Source organism: Oncorhynchus mykiss, chromosome 11 (assembly GCF_057628025.1).
Source record: "Oncorhynchus mykiss isolate SJ-2025 chromosome 11, ASM5762802v1, whole genome shotgun sequence".
Lineage (NCBI taxonomy): Eukaryota > Metazoa > Chordata > Actinopteri > Salmoniformes > Salmonidae > Oncorhynchus > Oncorhynchus mykiss.
The window spans coordinates 31,442,743-31,465,564 of record NC_143032.1 but is presented as its reverse complement, the minus strand read 5'-3'; the positions used below and the strand labels follow the sequence as shown (position 1 = coordinate 31,465,564).

The 22,822-nt window shown below is 44.4% G+C and overlaps 1 protein-coding gene and 1 long non-coding RNA gene across 8 annotated transcripts in view; one reads left to right on the top strand and one right to left on the bottom strand.

The window, feature by feature from the left end:
- LOC149979544 (uncharacterized) overlaps positions 1 to 22,822 on the bottom strand; it is a 1,100,972-nt gene that overhangs the window by 267,589 nt on the left and 810,561 nt on the right. The gene's annotated exons all lie outside the window — the stretch shown is intronic.
- The window catches only part of drosha (drosha ribonuclease III), a 148,952-nt gene that overhangs the window by 37,243 nt on the left and 88,887 nt on the right, over positions 1 to 22,822 (top strand). For all 7 annotated transcript variants that reach the window (XM_036935297.2, XM_090189107.1, XM_036935298.2 and 4 more), the window contains exons 20-22: positions 875 to 934; positions 3,271 to 3,370; positions 5,961 to 6,063. In XM_036935297.2, coding sequence (XP_036791192.2) covers positions 875 to 934; positions 3,271 to 3,370; positions 5,961 to 6,063 — 263 coding nt within the window. The remainder of the gene's footprint in view (positions 1 to 874; positions 935 to 3,270; positions 3,371 to 5,960; positions 6,064 to 22,822) is intronic.

Below are 22,822 nucleotides of genomic sequence, written 5' to 3'. Positions count from 1 at the left end.
AGGCGCTGTACAACATGACTGGTCGGGAGAGTACTACAGTAAGAGCAAAATAATCCATTCAAAATAAAATAATTAAAACTTTAGTGTAACAACAGTTTTATTAAGTAATACTGAAGTCGTGCACAATTATCAGTTTCTATTTAGGTTTATGTAACCCATTCATTGTCAGAGACACAGTAGAACCCAAAAGCATAATCAGTGCTCTAACTCCCCCTTGTGCTGGTCTGGAGCAATGAAGTGGTGACGCAGGGTACCGTACTAAACCACAAATGACCTCTTAAAGTCCCGCAGCATAATCGCTAAACTTTTAGTTGAGCAACCACTGTACATGATTCCATATGTATTATTTCATAGTTTTGATGTCTTTACTATTATTCTACAATGTAGAAAATAGTAAAAATAATGAAAAACCCTTGAATAAATATGTGTTCTAATACTTTTGACTGGTAGTGTATACCTAGTGAATGCAATGTCCCTATGCCAAGCGGTTGCGGTTTTGCTATGACCTAGTGCGGTTTGGCCCTGCACTTAGTTCCACGAGTGAGCTTAAGCATCATCACCAATCTCTGACGCCAGGGGCCATTTTTATTCTATAACACCTTTGCATTGTGTGCTATAGATTTGTGAAAGTTTGAGGCTGAATGAATACACTTGCGAAGAATGAATAAACTTGATTCAAACATGTACAGGCCGTATTTCAGGTCGCTATTGGATTTTCACCCCTGATATTTGTCAGATTGTGTTGATTTGGTCTGTCTGAGACCTGTGGTTCCTGTGTAAATGTCTCATATACGATAGACTGAGACCTAATAAACACCTCTCTCTCCTCTCTGCCTTCATGTCTCTTACTTCATTTCTTTCTCTCTCTTTTCAGGATCAATCACAACGAGCGGCTAGAGTTTCTCGGCGACGCCGTCGTGGAGTTTCTCACCAGGTGAGATTTACGTCCGTCAGCTCTTTTTCTCTTTCTTTGACGGACGCCTCCGCTAATCGAACATGGCGACAACTCCCCCTCTTCTCCCCCCTCTCCTCCTCTTTATTCTAGTCTGTGATTTCCCCCTAATTGGGTATTCGGTTGTAATTTCACCGTAGCTCTTTTCATAGGGCCTGCTGAAATTCTCCATGACAACTAGCAGTTAGCTATGAGAATGTTGCGTGTGTGTTATTGACTGAGTCACTCCCAGGTGAGAGGAGAACGCTGTGGTCCAGGCACCACTCCGCTTCCACTGCCACACCACTAATGACATGGTGCTATTATTACTACATTGACATTGTCGCTGCAACTCTACCTAGATACCTCGGCTGTGTCCCGACTGGAACCATAATCCCAAAGCTGTCATCAAGGCAAAGGGTGACTACTTTGAAGAATCTCAAATATCAAATATATTTTGATTTGTTTAACACTTTTTTGGTTACTATATGATTCCATATGTGTTATTTCATAGTTGTGATGTCTTCACTATTGTTTTACAATGTAGAAAATAGTAAAAATAAAGAAAAACCCTTGAATGAGTAGGTGTGTCCAAACTTTTGACTGCTACTGTGAATATATACAGTATGTATATATTGCTACTATATAGCAATACTACTGCTGACTGCTGGATTGAACATTTTTAGAACTCGACTATCAGGAGCCGGGGATATATAGAATATTGAAGTGTTACAGAGTGAGCTGGCTGATTTGAGATGAGAGATCTTGAGATCTTTCATGGCCATTTAATGCTTCATCTATTCACCACAGGCGTACCTACCTACGGTCCCTTTAAAAATGTCAAGGCTTAACACTTCTTACCAAGGTCTTTTTTAAGTTCGATCCCTCCTCTCTTCTCCTTCACCTCTCTCCGTCCTTGTCCTCTTCTTATTGTTGGGATTTATCACAAACAACCACATACTGTAAGCACATACTGTTTGTCACATGCGTCGTAAACTACAGGTTTAGACTAACAGTGAAATGCTTACTTATACGGGTCCTTTTCCAACAATGCTCTGTTTTCTCTAAATAAGCTTTGTTGTACAATTAAAGGTCAATACACTGCATTTCAAACAGTCATCAATAATCTAATGAATTCAGGGCCTGTGGAATTATAACTAAGCTACATATTAGCCTTCTACAACCATAAGGCCCACTAATAATTGTATTATTTTATGTAAATTGTTTAACCAGCTTTTTTTGTTGTTGCAATAATCACCGATCGGGATTTCAAGTCTGTCTATGAAAATGCCCTTTTTTGTTGCAAATGTAACAAGAACCATTCACAATGCACATCCACTAATAATGACCAACTTCTTATAGCAGACTTTATAGAAAATGAACTCGGGTCTCAAACAATATCTCGAGCACAAGTGCTAGTGAGTAGCCAGCTAAACGTTCTATTTCAAGTCTAGCCAATTTGGATCTATTTGCTTGCTAACAATGTAGAACAGTTGAACTGTTACGAACACACTCTCCTTTCCATCTCCCAACTATTTTTAACAGCCTGCTCAGTTTGTTCAGATATTGAAATCAATTGGCCTACCTTATAAGAAAATAGTTATTTCTCAGAATGAGAACAGGTTGCTAATTCCTTTATGTAAATGTATTTTTTTGCTCAACGTACATTTATGAAACACAAACTAGACAGCTAGCACATAAATAAGTCTGTGACCAAAATGTGTGGCACTGCGCGCGACAAACTGAGCATGAATTTTCCACAATTTTGTTTATTGGTACTCTCATTTTAGTACACACTTCTGTGAGTTGAGACAACCTTTCTGATGATACCATTTTTATGTTCTCACCTACTACATTAAAATAGTGTCTAAGCGTTTCGCTGTCCATATGACCGATGACCGATTCTGTTGGACCAAACCTAAAATGCAAATAGCGAGTTTAAACTGCTTGTCCGAGAGGAAGAATTGATCTTTCGTCTTTGTTAGTGGCAGATGGAGGGGCTTGGTGTCTGCAAGTGGGAATGTACACAGTGGAGAGGAGACGAGACCAAAAATACAAAACGTTCCTAAAAATGAAATTCTGCAATACAGGCATCTGAAACATGTCGTTAATTCGATATATCGCCCAGCCCTAACTGTGACCCATGGTCAGCCACCTTGGATAATAACAAGTCTTTGGTTGCCTGCACACAGCTGGGGATCTGTGTCCCATCGTTGGCCATGTCGGATCTAATGGGTCTCTGGTCGGTTGCCTGCACACAGCTGGGGATCTGTGAGATTGTGACACATCGTCAGCCATCTTGGATCTAACGACTCTGTTTATGTTTCCGGTCTCCACAGTGTTCATCTGTACTACCTGTTCCCCAGTCTGGAGGAAGGAGGGCTCGCCACCTACAGAACAGCCATTGTACAGAACCAGCACCTGGCCATGCTAGCAAAGGTGAGACTTTTTAGGGACAGTTTCCAGGAAAATTATTCTCCATTGAACGTATGTTTAAATCCTGGACCAGGCTTAGTCTGTGTCTGGGAAACCGGCCCATAGTGCAATACTTTTGAACAGGGCCAATGGGGATCTGGTCAAGTAGTTCACTATGTAGGGCAAAATTCCCCAACTGGCAGCCCACTGTTAATTTTATTTCTCTTAAGTTTTCACTTTTTATTTTATTTTTGGGCACAAGACTATAAAAACACATTTGCAAATCAGCTCCAAGTGATTTTAAATTAGGCCATTTGTCCCAAAGTATTCCCACGCATAATAGAGAGAGATATGTGATCGTCTACAAATATCAGCAAGGTTTGAAATGATTGCTTTAGACATTTCTGTTGGAGCTTGCTACTGCACATTTTTTTGCTACAACTTATGTTAATTGGCCATGTGTGAGTGCATCAAAACCGTGATGTGTCATGGGTAAATTGTGACCGACTGACTGATCTACGAATAATATTGAGTAGTTATTTATGATGCAAGATTATTTGTAGATCATCTTAAAAATAAAAGATTTGTAGGGGATAGGGTGCCATTTCAAACACAGCCTAAGACAGTTCTACTCTAAAGGTCACAGAGTGTGGATATGAGCAGCAATAAGAGAGTGTTCACCACAACGATGGATAGAAACCTGTTTTTATTGTTTCTGCCTCTCCTTTATAACTTTCTTGTAAGAGTACACAGGGGAGAGAAGTAATTCTGTCTCCATTCCCCCCGCACCACCCCCCTCTCCATCTGTCTCTCTCTTTCTCTCTCACTTCTCTCTTCTGTCTGTAATTAGAGTTAAAAGGTTGTTGTTCTTCAGGTCTAGTATTAGTGTTGCAGGTTCCCTAGGGACCATTCCCAACTTCCCCCATTCCGAGATGCCACTCTCCTGAAGCAGCAGCATATTACCAAGCTCACACACACACAAAACACACACACCTCTCGGCCGCTCTCCTGTGGCAACAGCGTATTGCCAAAAACACGGCAAACACCCCTGCCTACCATACTACTGGCACTGTTGTTGGAGAAAGAACACTAATCATCCCATGATGTGGAGAAAAGCAATTAAATCTTTAATCTTTCATGTTGCTCCCCCCTGAATACCAAGATGCAGCTGCCTGCATTCATGTTAACGCAATCGCTGGGTGCATGAATCCCAAGTGGCACCCAATACCCCTATATAGTGCACTACTTTTGACCAGAGCCCTATGGGTCCTGGTAAAAAGTAGTGCACTACTTAGGGCAATAGGGTGCTGTTGGGACGTAGAGGCACTTTGGCTCGTTTCAATTTGCCATTTACGGGAAAGTGAGTGTGATACAATATGCAACGGTTGCCAAGTTGTTTCCCAGTTCTTCTTAAGCCAGCGAAACATCTACTCCTTCTCTGCACAAGAACACTTGTAATTATCTATTGAAAAATGTTTTCAGAAAGCAACAGGCGTAAGCCGACACTTCACTTGTAAAACTTGAAAGTCGAACAGCAAGTTCCCTGTAAGTTAGTGAGGCCTAGTATTTATAAAAAAAAAAATCCCTTCCAAATGTAATTATCACGTTTATCTTTCTAATTAATGAATCGTCTGAAGTTGTTGATGCATAGTCATGTATTTTAAGTTTAATTTGGTAAAGTAGCTACATTGCTATTACTGCAAACAATACTTGATATCAACTGGAAAATAAGACTGCATAAATTGTTAATATAGAAACAAATGCACAGGTCACTTATTTGAGAAGATTGATCATATTTGAGATGAAAACAAACAAATATGACTCGCAAATGGCACCCTATTCCTTATTTAGTGCACTCATTTTGATCAAGGCCCATAAGCTCTGGTTTAAAAGTAGTGCACCGTATAGGGAATAGGGTACCATTTGGGACCTGCACATTGCGTTTGAGATGTGACAGGCTGCCAGCCAGTGACAGGCTGGTCTCTACCATGGCCCTCCCTACGCGATCCCTGTCCCTCCAGTAGAATGAAGGTCAGCCCTATGATTTATCAGTTTTAAGTCATGAATATCTGTCCTGTGACTGTCCCCTCTTCCAAATGCTCCTGTCTGTTGCTGCATCCCAGTGTCCTGTCTGTTGTTGCATGCCAAGTGGCACCCTATTCCCTATATAGTGCACTACTTTTGGCCAGGGCCCACACAGTGAGAGCTTACAGATCAGGGCACAGCTGTCTCTCTCTCTCTCCTACAGACTACAGACCTTTTACTGTAGTTGAGTGTCATGCAGAACAGAACAGTATAGAGTCACTCGGACTGGCGAAATCTGAACCTTTTCAACCCCAAAAAATCACCATCTGGCCGGTCGCTGTATCAGGTAAACATCGAAGTGGCCAATGTGTAGTTGTCATAGTCAAAATACCTTCAGGAGAAATCGTTATCATATAACAGCGAAAGTGTTATATTAAGATAAGTACTAGCTTCAGGCTAGTGGGCTTTCAGACCACGCTAGTAGAAAATGTGCCAAGCTGGACCAACAGGCCAGTGAACGGTTGCTTTTCCTAGTATTGCATGGCACAGATTGTGACTGTATGTGTTGGTATGTTTCATGCTTTGCCAGAAACTGGAGTTGGATCGCTTCATGCTGTATGCCCACGGCCCAGACCTCTGTAGGGAGTCAGACCTGAGACATGCCATGGCCAACTGCTTTGAAGCACTCATAGGTGAGTGTACCGATGTGTGTGACTGTCTCTCTCTGTCTCTCTCTGTATGTCTTTGTTAGCTATGTACCGTAGCTACACTGAACAAAAATATTAACTTAACTTGCAACAATTTCAAAGATTTTTGCTGAGTATTTATATAAGGAAATCAGTCAATTGAAATCTTTTCATTAGGCCCTAATCTATGCACTTCACATGACTGGGAATACAGATATGCCACTGTTGGTCACATATATCTTTAGAAAAGGTAGAGGCGTGGATCAGAAAACCAGTCAGTATCTGGTATGACCACTATTTGACTCACCTCCTTCGCATAGAGTTGACCAGGCTGTTGATTGTGGAATGTTGCCCCACTCCTCTTCAATGGCTGTGTGAAGTTGCTGGATATTGGTTGGAACTGGAACACGCTGTCGTAGACGTCGATCAAGAGCATCCCGAACATGCTCAATGGGTGACATGTCTGGTGAGTATGCAGGCCATGGAAGAACTGGGAGCTTCCAGGAATTATGTACATATTCTTGCGACATGGGGCCGTGCGTTATCATGCTGAAACATGAGGTTATGGCGGCGGATGAATGTCACGACAATGAGCCTCAGGATCTCGTCACCGTATTTCTGCGCGTTTCAAATTGCCATTGATAAAATTCAATTCTGTTCATTGTCCGTAGCTCATGCCTGCCCCATACCACAACCAAACCGCCACCATGTTCACAACATTGACATCAGCAAACCGCTCGTCCAAACGACATCATACACGCCATCTGCCCGGTACAGTTGAAACCGGGATTCATCTATGAAGAGCAAACTTCTCCAGCGTGCCAGTGGCCATCGAAGGTGAACATTTGCCCACTGAAGCGTGTTACAATGCCAAACTGCAGTCAGGTCAAGACCCTGGTGAGGACTATGAGCACACAGATGAGCTTCCCTGAGACAATTTCTTACAGTTTGTGCAGTTTTGTCACACAACACAGATGTTTCAAGTTTTGTGGGAGCGTGCAATTGGCATGCCTACTGCAGGAATGTGCAACAGCGCTGTTGCCAGAGAACTGAATCCTCATTTCTCTACCATATGCCGCCTCCAACGTCATTTTAGAGAATCTGGAAGTGTACACCCAACCGGCCTCACAACCGCAGACCAGAACCTCCCCGTCCAGCTTCTTCACCTGTGGGATCATCTGAGGAGATAGGAGGGGGGTGCTGTGGAATGTTTCTCTGTAATAAAACCCTTTTTTGAGGAAAACTAATTCCGATTGGCTGGGCCTGGCTCCTTCCTCTTTCTTACTCTTTTCGTGTCTCTCTTTTACTGTCTGCAATCTCACTGTAATAAGTAGTGAATAAACATATGTGATGCCACAGACAGACAGAGGACCCAGTGAGAGAGGGCCTGGCTGTCAGCGAGGCTGAGGAGCCTCCAGTGATGGTTTTGGATCACTAACTCAAAATAGGCCCCTCATGTCGAGACGTACGCTTGCGAGTGAGCAAGCGCACACAAGCACTTGCGTTGAAATTGCTTGTCTTGATGTGCCTATTCTTTTGTGGCACTTCTGTCATCTCAACTTCTGTTTTTGGCTCCAAGGGTTCCTGAATACCCCTTTTACCCCCCCTGTCTTGTCTGTCTAACGCTCTCTCTCTCTCTCTTTTTCTTTCTCTGAGACAAACCCAGAGTGGAGTAGATGTCATTTCATCCTGTTATCTGTTTCACGAGAAACATGTATATAACACACAGCAGCTCCCACTGTAACATACTCTCACACTTTTTTACTCACACACACACACACACGCACGCACCAGCACACGCACAAGCAAACATCCCAGAGAACGAGTTTCTTTTCTTCTTTAGATGCTTCATTTTGGAACGTATCATTTTTAGACATCACTGATCCTTTCCCGTGCCCTTTAGTATTATTCACAGAGAAATTCAGATATTTTTTCGCAAATCTTTAATTTGTCCTTTTTATAAGAAGAAATATGTAATCTGACATGCATCTACGTCTATCTTTGAAGAGCGTAGCGAGGAGCGGATGGCTTTAAGGGGTTGTTGGATGTGTTTAGTGACCCTTGTTTTATTTGTTTATGCGCCGCCGTGACCCTTGAACCCTGGCTATGCAGCAAGTAGTCGGAAGCAGCAGATAACCTCCTACTTTGCATGGGCAGACTGACTCTCCTGTCTCGCTGTGGCACACACAGACACAGTGTCTATTTCTGCTAACCTTGAGGCAGGGCCACTCTGTGCCAGGGAGTGAGAGAGGGAGAGGAATGAAAGAATGGCGGGAGGGAAGGAGAGGGTGAGGGGTGGAAAGGTGGAATCTGCAATGCAAATAGACGCCCGCAACCCTGCATTATTCAAAATGTTAAATGGATAATATAGCTTTTTTTTTAATCTCTCGTCCTTAACTTCCGTTCTCATTTGAGCTCTTGTGGCCCTGTTCGCCTTTACATTCTCATTCTCACTTTACCTCTTGTCATGGAAACAAAATACTTTCTCCCTCAGCCTAGTCGGTGGAGCTGCAGCACATCTTCCCTCCTCCCTTTCCCCCACCCCCTTCCGTCCTGTAGAAACGGTTCCAAAGAGGAAAGAATTGAAAAGAAGAAAGGAGCTCCGTTCTGTTTTATGGCCCTAATTTCCTTGTACAGTTGATCTGTGGATTATAGTGTGTCAGCATCTGCCAGGAAACGCTGCGGTGCAGATGATGGATCATTGTGAGGCCCTCTCTTCCCTCTCGTCTCTAAGCTCTTCCTATTAAAAGAGAGGAGGGAAAAGGATTATCTTTCAGTGGTCTGAATATCAGATTTACACAATGTAGAGACTGTGTATTCACTGAGTGAGAACAGCTCCATTGTTAATTGCTGCGGATGGTGGCAGTGGAGGGATAGTTCTCTGTGCTGCTCTTCTTTCTCAATCTTTCTCTCACCCTCTCTCCCCCTCAACCCCTTTTAGTTTGGAATAGTTAAGATGTTTGATGTCGAAATGTAATCAGCAGGCTCTGTGCGGCGACGGCGGTGGCAGAGTTTCATTTATATTTTAGTTTGGTTTATTTTGTCGTTAATGTGCCTCTGCTTTTTGTGCCCGTTGGGTGGCCAGGCTGGAGCAAAATGGAACGGAGAGGGAGAAAAACTGCTTTATTTGTATTTGATGGATTTGAGCCAATGCTTATTTGAATAATTCATTTTATGTTATTAATGTGACTGTCAAACACTGATATTTGGAGCCCTAGACCCTGTTTATTGGTCATTGAAAGGGCCTCTGGGTATACATTTTTTCCCCCTAAAGATAACTGTAGCATACATCAGTAATGGAGGTGGTCCTGTGTTGCTCAGTCCGTAGAGCATAGTGCTTGCAACACCAATGTTTGTGGGTCTGATTCCCGCTGGGGCCACCTTACATAAAAATGTATGCACACTCTCTAAGTCGCTTTGTGTAATAAAGCATATATTATGTATTTTATATAGTCACTCTGGATAAGAGCCACTGCTCAATTACTAATGTAAATGTAGCAGCAGCCTTCCCCTAAACCTGACGCACGAGAACATGCATATTACAGTTGTTAATAACATGTATGGCCCTGGTTTGCGTACCAAATGGCACCCTATTCCCTTTATAGTGAACGACTTTTGAACAGAGCCCTATGAGCACTAGAAGCGATATAGGGGGTCATTTGGGAAGCATCCTAGGTCTACAGTGCCTTCAGAAAGTATTTACGCCCCTTGACTTTTTTTCTAAATGTGGTTGTGTTATTACTGTTGTAAACACCTTTGGCAGTGATTACAGCGGTGTCTTTTTGAGTAAGTCTCAGAACTTTTCACACCTGGATTGTACTTGTTTTTGTTTTGTTTTACACATCTACCAATCTGTGCCCTTTGAGGCAATCTGAAAACGTAAGGTTACTTCCGTAATCCCGGTTCTCCAATATTATGAGTGTGATCTCACCTGTGGGGTTTTTGTACCGCCTTTTCTCTTGGAAGCACCAATGGAAAACTTCTGTTGGAGACGGGCAGAGTGGTGAATGAGGTGCGGCCCACATTTACATAAAATGAGCCACTCTCCCGCCCTCTGGTCATCCTCATGCTTGCTTCTCGTCCTCACGCTCTTGCCAACAGGGAAATGTGGTGAGATATCTCACTCATAATATCAGACAACTGGGGTAATGCAAGTAAACTTAAGTTTATTAGTTTTGATATCTCATGTGTGGGGATATGGCCAACTCCCGTATCGCTAAACACGCCAGGGGAGTCCCAATATAGCGACCCTCAGAGGTCCCCTAACTAAGGGAGTGTGTGCCAAGGATGTGCAGAAAACAACCCATTGGGAAAACCTCATGAAGTGAGTGACAGACCAATACATGGCTAATATCTCAGTATAATGAGACCTGTCCCAAAAATATTTGTATTTATTTTATTTAACTAGGCAAGTCAGTTAAGAACAAATTCTTAATAACATTGACAATCTACCGGGGAACAGTGGATTAACTGCCGTGTTCAGGGGCAGAACGACAGATTTTTACCTTGTCAGCTCTGGGATTCAGCAACCTTTCGGTTATTGGCACAACGCTCTAACCACTAGGCTACCTGCCGCCCTGTGAAATCACCCTTGCCTTTATACATCATTTCTTGCCTTCTTAAAGTATTCAGAACCCTTGACTTTTTCCCAGTTTGTTACGTTACAGCCTTATTCTAAAATTGATTAAATTGTTTTTTTTCCTCATCAATCTACACACAATACCCCATAATGACAAGCAAAAATAGGTTTGTAGAAATTTGTGCCAATTTATTACAAATAAAAATGGAAATTTTAAATTTCCGTAAATATTCAGACCCTTTCCTCATACTTTGTTGAAGCAGCGATTACAGCCTCAAGTCTTCTTGGGTATGACGCTACAAGCTTGGCACACCTGTATTTGGGAGGTTTCTTCTATTTTTCTCTGCAGATCCGCTCAAGCTCTTTCAGGTTGGATGGGGAGCGTCACTGCACAGCCATAATCAGGGTTCAACTCCTGGCTCTGACTGGGCCTCTCAAGGACATTCAGAGACTTGTCCTGAAGCCACTCCTGCATTGTCTTGACCGTATGCTTAGGGTCCTGAGGTCCTGAGTGCTTTGGCGCAGGTTTTCATCAAAGATCTCTCTCTGTACTTTGCGCCTTTCAACTTTGCCTAGATCATGACTAGTTTCCCAGTCCATGCTGCTGAAAAACATCCCCACAACATGATGCTGCCACCATGCTTCACCGTAAGGATGGTGCCAGGTTTCCTCCCGACGTGACGCTTGTCATTCAGGCCGAAGAGTTCAACCTTGGTGTCATCAGACCAGAGAATCTTGTTTCTCATGGTCTGAGAGTCTTTAGGTGCTTTCTGGCAAACCCCAAGTGGGCTGTCATGTGCCTTTTACTGAGGAGTGGCTTCCGTCTGGCCACTCTACCATAAAGGCCTAACTGGTGGAGTGCTGCAGAGATTGTTGTCCTTCTCAAAGGTTCTCCCATCTCCACAGAGGAACTCTAGAGCTCTGTCAAATTGACCGTCGGGTTCTTGGTCACCTCCCTGATCAAGGGCCTTCTCCCCCTATTGCTCAGTTTGGCCGGGCGGCCAGCTCTAGGAAGAGTCTTGGTGGTTCCAAACTTCTTCCATTTAAGAATGATGGAGGCCACTGTGTTGCAGACATTTTTTGGTACCCTTCCCAAGTGCTGTGCCTCGACACAATCCTGCAACACAAACTAAAAAACGTTCTGGGACGCTGTAAAGTCCATGGAGAATAAGAACACCTCCTCCCAGCTGCCCACTGCACTGAAGATAGGAAACACTGTCACCACCGATAAATCCACTATAATTGAGAATTTCAATAAGCATTTTTCTACGGCTGGCCATGCTTTCCACCTGGCTACTCCTACCCCGGTCAACAGCACTGCACCCCCCACAGCAACTCGCCCAAGCCTTCCCCATTTCTCCTCCCAAATCCAGTCAGCTGATGTTCTGAAAGAGCTGCAAAATCTGGACCCCTACAAATCAATCGGGCTAGACAATCTGGACCCTTTCTTTCTAAAATTATCTGCCGAAATTGTTGCCACCCCTATTACTAGCCTGTTCAACCTTTCTCGTGTCGTCTGAGATTCTCAAAGATTGGAAAGCAGCTGCGGTCATCCCCCTCTTCAAAGGGGGGGACACTCTTGACCCAAACTGCTACAGACCTATATCTATCCTACCCTGCCTTTCTAAGGTCTTCGAAAGCCAAGTCAACAAACAGATTACCGACCATTTTGAATCCCACCATACCTTCTCCGCTATGCAATCTGGTTTCAGAGCTGGTCATGGGTGTACCTCAGCCACACTCAAGGTCCAAGTCAACAAACAGATTACCGACCATTTTGAATCCCACCATACCTTCTCCGCTATGCAATCTGGTTTCAGAGCTGGTCATGGGTGTACCTCAGCCACACTCAAGGTCCCAAACGATATCTTAACCGCCATCGATAAGAAACAATACTGTGCAGCCGTATTCATTGACCTGGCCAAGGCCTTTGACTCTGTCAATCACCACATCCTCATCGGCAGACTCGACAGCCTTGGTTTCTCAAATGATTGCCTCGCCTGGGGTTCACCATCTACTTCTCTGATAGAGTTCAGTGTGTCAAATCGGAGGGTCTGTTGTCCGGGCCTCTGGTAGTCTCTATGGGGGTGCCACAGGGATCAATTCTTGGGCCGACTCTCTTTTCTGTATATATCAATGATGTCACTCTTGCTGCTGGTGAGTCTATGATCCACCTCTACGCAGATGACACCATTCTGTATACTTCTGGCTCTTCTTTGGACACTGTGTTAACAACCCTCCAGGCGAGATTCAATGCTATACAACTCTCCTTCCGTGGCCTCCAATTGCTCTTAAATGCAAGTAAAACTAAATGCATGCTCTTCAACCGATCGCTGCCTGCACTGGCCCGCCTGTCCAACATCCCTACTCTGGACGGCTCTGACTTAGAATATGTGGACAACTACCCCCAAAACCTATTCTTCCTTTGGCCGCCTCTCCTTCCAGTTCTCTGCTGCCAATGACTGGAACAAACTACAAAATTCTCTGAAACTGGAAACACTTATCTCCCTCACTAGCTTTAAGCACCAGCTGTCAGAGCAGCTCACAGATTACTGCACCTGTACATAGCCCATCTATAATTTAGCTCAAACAACTACCTCTTTCCCTACTGTATTTATTTATTTATTTTGCTCCTTTGCACCCCATTATTTCTATCTCTACTTTGCATATTCTTCCACTGCAAATCAACCATTCCAGTGTTTTACTTGCTATATTGTATTTACTTCGCCACCATGGCCTTTTTTGCCTTTACCTCCCTTATCTCACCTCACTTGCTCACATTGTATATAAACTTATTTTTCTACTGTATTAATGACTGTATGTTTGTTTTTACTCCATGTGTAACTCTGTGTTGTTGTATGGTTCAAACTGCTTTGCTTTATCTTGGCCAGGTCGCAATTGTAAATGAGAACTTGTTCTCAACTTGCCTACCTGGTTAAATAAAGGTGAAATAAATACAAAATAAATCAAATCCTGTCTCGGAGCTCAACAGTCAATTCCTTTGACCTCATGGCTTGGTTTTTGCTCTGACATGCACTGTCAACTGTGGGACCTGATATAGACAGGTGTGTGCTTTTTCAAATCATGTCCAATCAACTGAATTTACCACCGGTGGACTCCAATCAAGTTGTAGAAACATCTCAAGGATGATCAATGGAAACAGGATGCACCTGAGCTCAATTTGGAGTCATAGCAAAGGGTCTGAATACTTATGTTAAGTGTTTATTTTTTATTTTATTTTTACTTGATTTTCAGAAATGTCTAAACTGTTTTCTCTTTTTCAATATGGGGTATTGTGTGTAGATGGAGGATAAAAAAAATAAAAAATGTTATAAGGCTGTAACGTAACAAAATGTGGAAAAAGCCAAGGGGTCTGAATACTTTCCGATGGCACTGTAAATCATTATAATGGTCTCCATGATTCGGAAGGATACAGTCAAAAAGAGAAGGCCCACCCTCTTCCGAAAGTCATAGCACAATGAGCGAAGAGCATGACACTCTCTCCCGAGCTCTCCTACAATCCAAGTGGGTGCGAGATGCACACATTGGACAATGGTGGGGAAGGCGACTGGCGAAAAGCCGTATGCTCTAAGTTGCAATAATGGGGAAAGAGCGACCTGGGACAAAAAATGGGGGTGAGGTATATTAACCTGAAAAACCTCTGGGCAGACTTTTGCCACGAACAGGTGCTGGTAGAGCACAGTCCGTCCATACGTTAGACACGATGGGGAAGGGCAGTAGTAAAGTGAAAGAAGCAATATGATCTCTCCACGCTTTTCAGAGACTATGAGCTGATGTGAATGGATTGTAAGCACAATAGTCATGTCCCAGGATGAGCTAAAAGCTTAGAGGCTGTGCATAAGCGACGTGCCTCCCTAAGAGACTGCACCACAATTATGGATAAACTGTATACTTCGGAGCTTGGCATGCTGAGAAAATGGCAAATGAACCTCGACAAGATTAACCTTCTCTCCGTGCAAAAGTACTGCAATGGTGTTGGGAGAAACAATCTCTATAGTCATACTACTTCTCCACAACAACAAAAAACACCTAAACTGTGATGACCGAGATCGTGCAGAAGAGGCTTGGCACTATTTTCCTAGAGTTGCAGGCCTGTCTTTCCTTTTATTGTGGGTGGGGGGTGGGCAGTAGGACGGCTACATCACTGGTTTGTCTTGGACCTGCACCATGGAGGAGTGTTGTCATGAGTGAAGATGGTTCCTCAGCTGCTCGCTCGCCCGGTTGCATGAACCAACAAACTAGATGAGGAAAAGCTGAGGCTTTGTGGACTCTGGAGTACCAGATAGCTGTCTGGGCCTGAAATTAAATTTTATTTGTCACATGCTTTGTCAACAACCGGTGTAAACTAACAGTGAAATGCGTACTTATGGCCTTTCTCAACAATGCAGAAAAATAATAACACAAGAAAAACATTTTGGATATTTGTTCCTGAGATAATAACTAACCGTAACTGATAATCAGTAACCGTAACTGATATCTATCTCAATGGAGAGTGTTCTCCATAAGTCATCTTGGAGTGAACCCTGGAAACCTGTCCTCCTGTAGAACAGGGGAGCGGGTGGTTAGGGCTCCCCTGACTTGTACAGAGTAGCGGTGCCCCTCTGGCAGGAAACTGGAGCGCCACATTCTATAAAATAAAATGTTATTTGCAACATGCATCGTAAACAACAGGTGTAGACCAGGGCTCTCCAACCCCAGTTGTAACTAACCTGATTTCAACTTATCAACCAGCTAATTATTACAATCAGGTATGATGGATTAGGGTTGGAGTGAAAACCTACAGGACAGTAGCTCTCGAGGAACAGGGTCAGAGACCCCTGGTGTAGACTAACAGAGAAATGCTTATTTACAGCTCCCTTTCCAACAATGCAAAGTTAAAGGTTTTTAAATATATATTGTGACACGAGGAATAACTAATAACAATAATGAGTAGAAATAAAATGGCTGTATACAGGAAGTACTGAGTCAATGTTCAGGGGTGTGAGGTAATTGAGGTATCTATGTACATATAGGAAGGCGTAAAGTGACTAGACTACAGGATATACTGAGCTGTAGCAGCAGCATATGTGGAACTGTAGCAGGAGTGTGCGTGTGTTGTCAGTATGCGTGTGTGCGCATGTTATGTGTGGGCGTATATATTGTGTGTTGGGGTGTAAGTATGTGTGGGTAGAGTCAGTGCAAGAGAGTTAGTTAAAAAAAGGGTAAATGCAGGTAGTCCGGGTAGCTATTTAATTAGCTATTTAGCATTCTTGTTTAGCAGTCTTATAGCTTGGGGGTAGAAGCTGTTCAGGGTCCTGTTGGTTTCAGACTTGGTGCACTTGGTACCGCTTGCCATGCCGCAGCAGAGACAACAGTGTTTGGCTTGGGTGGCTGGAGGCTTTGACAATTTTCCAGGCCTTCTTGGTATAGAGGTCCTGGATGGCAGGAAGCTCGGCGCCAGTGATGTACTGGGCCGTTCTTACCACCCTCTGTAGTGTCTTGGGGTTGGGTGTCTTGCAGTTACCATACCAAGCGCTGATGCAACTAGTCAAGATGCTCTCAATGGAGCAGCTGTAGAACCTTTTGAGGATTTGAGGGCCCAAGCCAAATCTTTTCAGCCTCCTGAGTGGAAGGAGGTGCTGTCGTGCCCTCTTCACAACATGAGTGGGTGCGTGTGGACCATGGACCATAATTCCTTAGTGATGTAGACACGAGGAACTTGAAGCTCTCGACCCGCTCCACTAGAGCCCCATCGATGTGAATGGTGGCGTGCTCGCCCCTCTGTTTCCTGTAGTCCAAGATGTTGTTGAGGTTGTTGTCCTGGTCACGCAGCTGCTGCACAGATTTAAAAAAAAAAGTTTTTACGTAACCGTAATCAATCGTTAAACCCAAAGAGAGAGTAGGTAGGGCAGAGAGCTGTAGGAGGGATGGAAAGGTGTGTCCTTGCTGCAGCGTAAGACTGCTTTGCTAGCCTGAGTCTTAGCAGACTGCTGTGTAGCTGGGTACCTCAGTCCCCCAAAGCCAGCTTGTAGCCCCCTCCCAGCTGTGAGGCTGGGACGAGATGCAGGAACCGACGGGCTGCCACGGAGCCTAGGTCTGCAGGGCAGGCAGAAGTTAAAGGATTGGCCTTCCTTTTTGCACATATCACGCTTCTGCCACATGGCGGTAAACATCTCACGGGCGTCACGGGCATCCATGAGGTCCACTTTCTGTTAAGCTAGATAAGCTCAGCCAAAGTGTCCTTTCTCCCACCACCAATACGCTCATGGTTCGACCCCAGCTTTGGATGGCACTATGAGAGGAACGGAGTCTCAAGTCTGTAATCATACACATCTCCCATGCATCTGGGTCTTAGGTCTCTGAGTCCAGTTGCTTCCCCACCTCCTCCAGTAACTCAGCCTGATAACAATAAAGAGGTCACGTTCAGGGCTCTAATCGCTTTAGCTGAGGCTTTGTATGTTTTCTGAAAAACAGCAGTAAAGCATTCCGTCTATCTAGGGAGTGAAGTGCTGGTGTCGTTAGTGACACGGCACAAGGGACTGAGGTGGTGAGCTAGTGACGACTCCACCATGGGAGGGTTACAAACCCGAATTTCGAAATGTTGTTAATTGCCAGGCTTGGGGTACCTTTAGCAATAATCCTGCTATTAAGTGGTTTATCCCACAAGCTCTTGGCTTCCCTTATTGAGGCTGTGTGGGACTGGAGTCTCTTCCCATCATACAGGTCTCTTGACGGGCACTGAGCTCCTACAGAAGACGGCCACTTGATGTTGAGTCAGGCCACGGCCCGCTTGCAGACATGGAGCACAGGATTCCACTGAAGGAGTGGCAGCTCCACGGCTCTTGGTGCCGTCAGGTCTGTGGGCCTCAGAGGGCGGGAAAACGGGGTCATCAGTCGCCCAACTCCTGTGCTATCTCAAGGACTTCTGTGAGATTGGTCTCATCATCATCCTCGTCATTCCCCAACTCGCCATCCCCTGACACTACGTCGTCAGACAGTGTTGGGAGGGAGTCGAGTCTATCCATGACCTTGCCCCAGCTGGACTTGGTTGCTGGCAGCTGTCAGCTGTCGCCTTTGGCTCGGAGGCAAGAGTGGCTAAGGAGATAGAAGCACATCCTCTTTAGACCTGCTCTGTAAGTACTTGGGGTCCTCGAGCGCCTCCTGGGCATGTTCCCTCTTCAAGCAATTAATGCATTAAGGGTGGGAATCTTTCCCCGCTATCATGGAGCCACAAGAATGTGGGGGTTTGAGTGCTTGGCTCGTCTTGTGACGGGATAGCAGTGGCCATTGCGAGGTACAAGGCATGATAGGGGAACCCAGAGAAAATGTTTGTTGTATGAACAACATGCAGATGGCGTAGGCCAGCTAGTTAGAAGCCTTCCGGCTGGTGACTAGCAAAAGAGTAGCCTGTGTAAACAGCCCACCAAGTTAGGAGCCTTGCGGCTAACAGCAAGCAATATTGAGCACTGTATAACGCTATAGCTGTGGGTATGCATGTGTGGTTAGCTTACCTTTCAGTAAGCAGAATCCTTGAAGTGTGGGCTAACTCAATAGCTTGCAGTGACACTAGCTACCAAAGTAGAAATAAGGAATTTCTACTCGAAAACAAAAACCTTCCGCTTAGTACTCTGAAGACCTATGCTCGGCAGCGATATCCTTCACGGTTTGCTTGTGAGCGGGCAACAGGTATCCAGTTTATATGAGGAGAGCAGGAGTAGTGACACTTTTGGTGAGGAAGAGAGCAAGAATGACAACTCTGCCCGTCTGTCTCCCACAGACACTTTTAATTGGTACTTCTGAGAGAATTTGAGATAAATCAAGTCACATTTTATTTGTCACATGCTTTGACAAACAACAGGTTTTGAACTAACAGTTAAATGCTTACTTACGGGCCATTCCCAACAAAGCAGACAGAAAGAAAACAACAGAGAAATAATAGAAAAGTAAAACGCGTAATAATAAAAGTAGTTGTAGATATACCAGTAGTTCCCCAAAAATATTAAAAGGAAATTGTTCTGAAGTGTTTCTCCTATATCTGAGAGATATAAGAAATATCAGGAAATATAATTTTTTATATTTATATATATATATATATATATATATTATACATGTATTTAACCCCATATTTTTGGCATTAAACAGTCTCCATATATACTTCCATTCATTTTTTCAACTTGTACTGGAGGACCTTCAGACGAGTTTTGTGAGGCCTGTGGGTGACCTAGAGCAACCGACATGTACATGTTTGTGAGAGTCTCACCTTTGCACAGAGGGGACGCTACAGACGTTGGCAGATCGGCTGTACCAACTTCAGACGTGTCTCCTGATACTTATGGAGGTCGTAGAACAAAACGGAGAACACCGTCGTGTTCGTGAGAGTTTGTAGACCAAACTGTTTTGGCGACTACAGCCGATTTTGTGAGCAGACCGATTTTTGGGATGTCTCATGGTCTGACAAACACCGCTCTAGCTCTGTCACCTTTCACCGCAGATGCGTAAGTGCAACATAGGCGGGTGCGGGGGATTGAGACGCTTCAATGCAAAAAACATGTCTCCTAGAATAAACGTGACATATTTTTATAGGGTCATCGACCTTAGGGGGTTAACTATTTAGCAGTCTTATGGCTTGGGGGTAGAAGTTGTTCAGGGTCCTGTTGGTTCCAGACTTGGTGCACTGCTTGCCGTGTGGTCTTTGCCAATTTTTAGGGCCTTCCTCTCACACTGTGATGTACTGGGCCATACTACCCTCTGTAGCACCTTGCGGTCCTATGCCAAGAAGCAGCTGCATAACTTTTTGAGGACATAAGGGCCCATGCCAAGTCTTTTCAGCCTCCTGAGGGGGAAGAGGCGTTGTCGTTCCCTCTTCACGACTGTTTTGGTGTGTTTGTACCATGATAGATCCTTAGTGACGTGGACACAGAGGAACTTCAAGCTCTCGACCCGCTCCACTTCAGCCCTGTCGATGTGAATGGGGGCCATGCTCAGCACTCCGTTCCTGCAGTCCAGGATCAGCTCCTTCGTCTTGCTGACGTTGAAGTAGAGGTTGTGCTGGCACCACACAGCCGGTTGTCTGAGCTCCCCCCTATAGGCTGTCTCATCGGTCTGTGATCAGGCCTATCACTGTCGTGTTAATGATGGTGTTGGAGACGTGCGCGGCCTTGAAGTTGTGGGTGAAAAAGGGACTACAGGAGGGGACTAAGCACGGAACCCCTGAGTGTATCGAAACTAACAATTGAAACAAATATTTGAAAGAGAACCTCCCTAGTCTTTGGTTGAATCTGTGCTTGAAATTCACTACTCAATTGAGGGAATTTACAGATAATTGTATGTGTGGGGTACAGAGGTGGGGAAGTCATCTAAAGAAATCATGTTAATCACAATTATTTAACTCGGAATGAGTTAAGCACATTTTTACCCCTGATCTCATATTGGCATGCCATAACAAAGGGATTGAATACTTGTTGACACAAGACATTTCAGCTTTTCTTTTTTTTATTAATTTGTTACAATTTCTAATTTCTAATTTGACTTTGACATTATTGGGTATTGGGTGTAGATCAGTGACAGAATCTCAATGGAATCTGTTGTACAATTAACAACAATGTGGAAAAAATAAAGGGGAGTGAATACCTTCTGAAGGCATTGTATGTGCTCTGGCTTCAGTAACTGTCTGTGTAGGAAGCTGAACAGTGACTCTGTGGGTTGTTCTGGCCAGGGCTGAAGCTTGGCTGCTTTGGCCAGGTCATGGTGTAAGCCAAGTGCAAGATGTTTTAGTAACATGTAATTGCTGACTGGGTTGGCTTGCTAGAGAGCCAGGCAGGTAGTATGCTTTGGCTGGGTGTGTGGGCTGTTGAACTGCATCTGCTGCCTGGCTCTCTGATTGACTGGCTGTGTCCAAAATGGCACCCTATTCCCTACATAAGGCCATGGTCAAAAGTAGTGCTCTCTATCTTCTCTCTCCTCTCTCGCTCTCTGGTCAAAAGTAGTACACTATGAAGAGAATAGGGTGCTATTTGGGACACATGCTCTTTAAGTTGCAGAAGGAAGCAGCCAGCCTGGTTAGGCTGACGATAGATGGAGCTGAGTTGACTGACTCCGTCTAATGATCGCTGCATGTTGTGCGATTGATCGTACCGCTGCAGGGCATTCTATCCACACACAGGATTCTTGTCAAAATGCTCTCCCTTATCTCTCTTTCGCTCTTGCTCTCTCTTTCCATTTCTCTCTTTTAACTCTCTCCATCCCTCACTCAAATGATCTTCCTTTGTCATGTACACGCTCTTTGATTGACACCAAATGTGTTATGTAGACTTTTTTTTTAATACCTTTTTCCTTCCCTTGAGGTTCCCACCCCTCCACTCCCCTATTATTGGGAAAGTTTGAGAAATGTAATAAGAGGCAAACCTCTCTGAAACGCAAACTTTCTGTCCGTAGCTCCTGCTTCCTGTAACCTCTTGCTTCCAGTGAGTCCATATCAGTGATGGCTCATCAAAAGCCCATAGCTGTTGAAATATAGCCCTTATTGTACAGTCAATATCAATATGAAAGAAAGCAGCCAGGGGTGGGTTTCTCCTTTTAGCTGCCGTAGGATCTTCAGAAGCAATATCTGCTGTGTAGGAGCATCTCCAGAGCTGTGGTCAATTCACGGTCAAACCACACATCTCAGCAGAGAGGGATGATGACCCCCAGACATTTTCACAATTTTGTTGTAGCCTTGAACTACCACACCTGACTCAAATAATCACAGGCATAGTGGTTAGTTGAATCCCGTGTGCTATCTCTGAAATAGGCCTAGGTCAAGTAGATCAAAGACATGGAATTGCCGTTAGTCCCCGTGGAGACGTTTGAAAACCATCTGCTCTGTAGGAGCATGTTGAGCCGTGGTCGACTCACAGGCAAACCATAAATCTAGGAGTGGGAAGATGTCCTTTAGACAAACCACTCCCCCCTCTTTGGTCCCCCTGCGGTGAAGATCAAGCGGACGCTTACACACAAACACAAGAATGCTCACACTGTGATGCCAAGATTAGAGGTCTCGACCTCAGAGGCAGCTGGAAGAGGTTTCATCACAGATAAGATGTGTTGCATTTTGTGTGTGCGTTTTTGGAATTTTGAGTGTGTCTGTGTGTTCGTATGTCTGAGAGCCTGTGTGTGTGTGTGTGTGTGTGTGTGAGAGCCTGATTGTAAACATTTGTGTGTGTGTGTGCCACGTGTATACGTGCGCCTGTGTGTGCGTCCGGACACGTGTGTGTGTTTTGGTGGTTTGTGAGGCAATGGGCCTGTTGGCCATCTGAAAGCCGTTTCCTCGTCAGATGAGGAATCTTCCATATCCCTGTTTTATGTCCTCTACAAAAGCACTTTGAGCATTTAGACACTCAACCGCACATCACAACCATCTCAAATGGGCTTATTTATGTACAGTAAAGAATCACTTTACCATTTGCCAGGTGTTTATTGCTTTTGGAAATTGAATGAACCTTTCTAAGTGTGACGTGTGATGGCGTTGAAGGCAACTTAACAGAGGAAGACTGCACTACATCAATGTTATTAAAGCCCAAATGAACAAGAATGACTTTGGTCAAGATTAAGTTATTGGTGTTCTCAGATACGGGTTGGTCTGCCGAAGTGGCTCCCTCTGTACACCAGAGCGGGAAAGAGAGAAGAGACTCAGAGGGAGAGAGAGAAATACAGCAAGGGGGAGAGCGATGAAGAGAGAGAGAGACGGGGAAAGAGCGAGAGAGAAATAAGAGTGAGAGAGCGAGAAAGAGCGGTGTATTGTTATCATTACAACAGAGAAAGATACTGTGGATGCTCTCTCCGTGCTGTGACTGCAACCGTGTGGAGCGATCTTTCTCAAGTCGTTTTTTTTTTTTTTTTTGCCTTGTGTGTCGGTTTTTGTCTCACGTTTATCTTTTGAACATTTGTACAATTTGTCCCCTCATTCGTGTTTGTGTGCGCGCTGCTCCTTTGAGAGTTGTATGTAGATGTGGACATTCGTGTGTGTGTTTGGCGTACGTTTCAGAGTTGTGTGTGTTTGCGCAGCACATCCTGTCACACAAAACACAGGGCCTGTTTTTTTATTTTTTATGTGACCTTGGTTAGTTTAATCGCTTGTCACCATGGTGATGAAGCTATCCCATCTCTCCCTGCCACCTACCGCGCTCCGTAAAAGAGGGGGGTGACAGA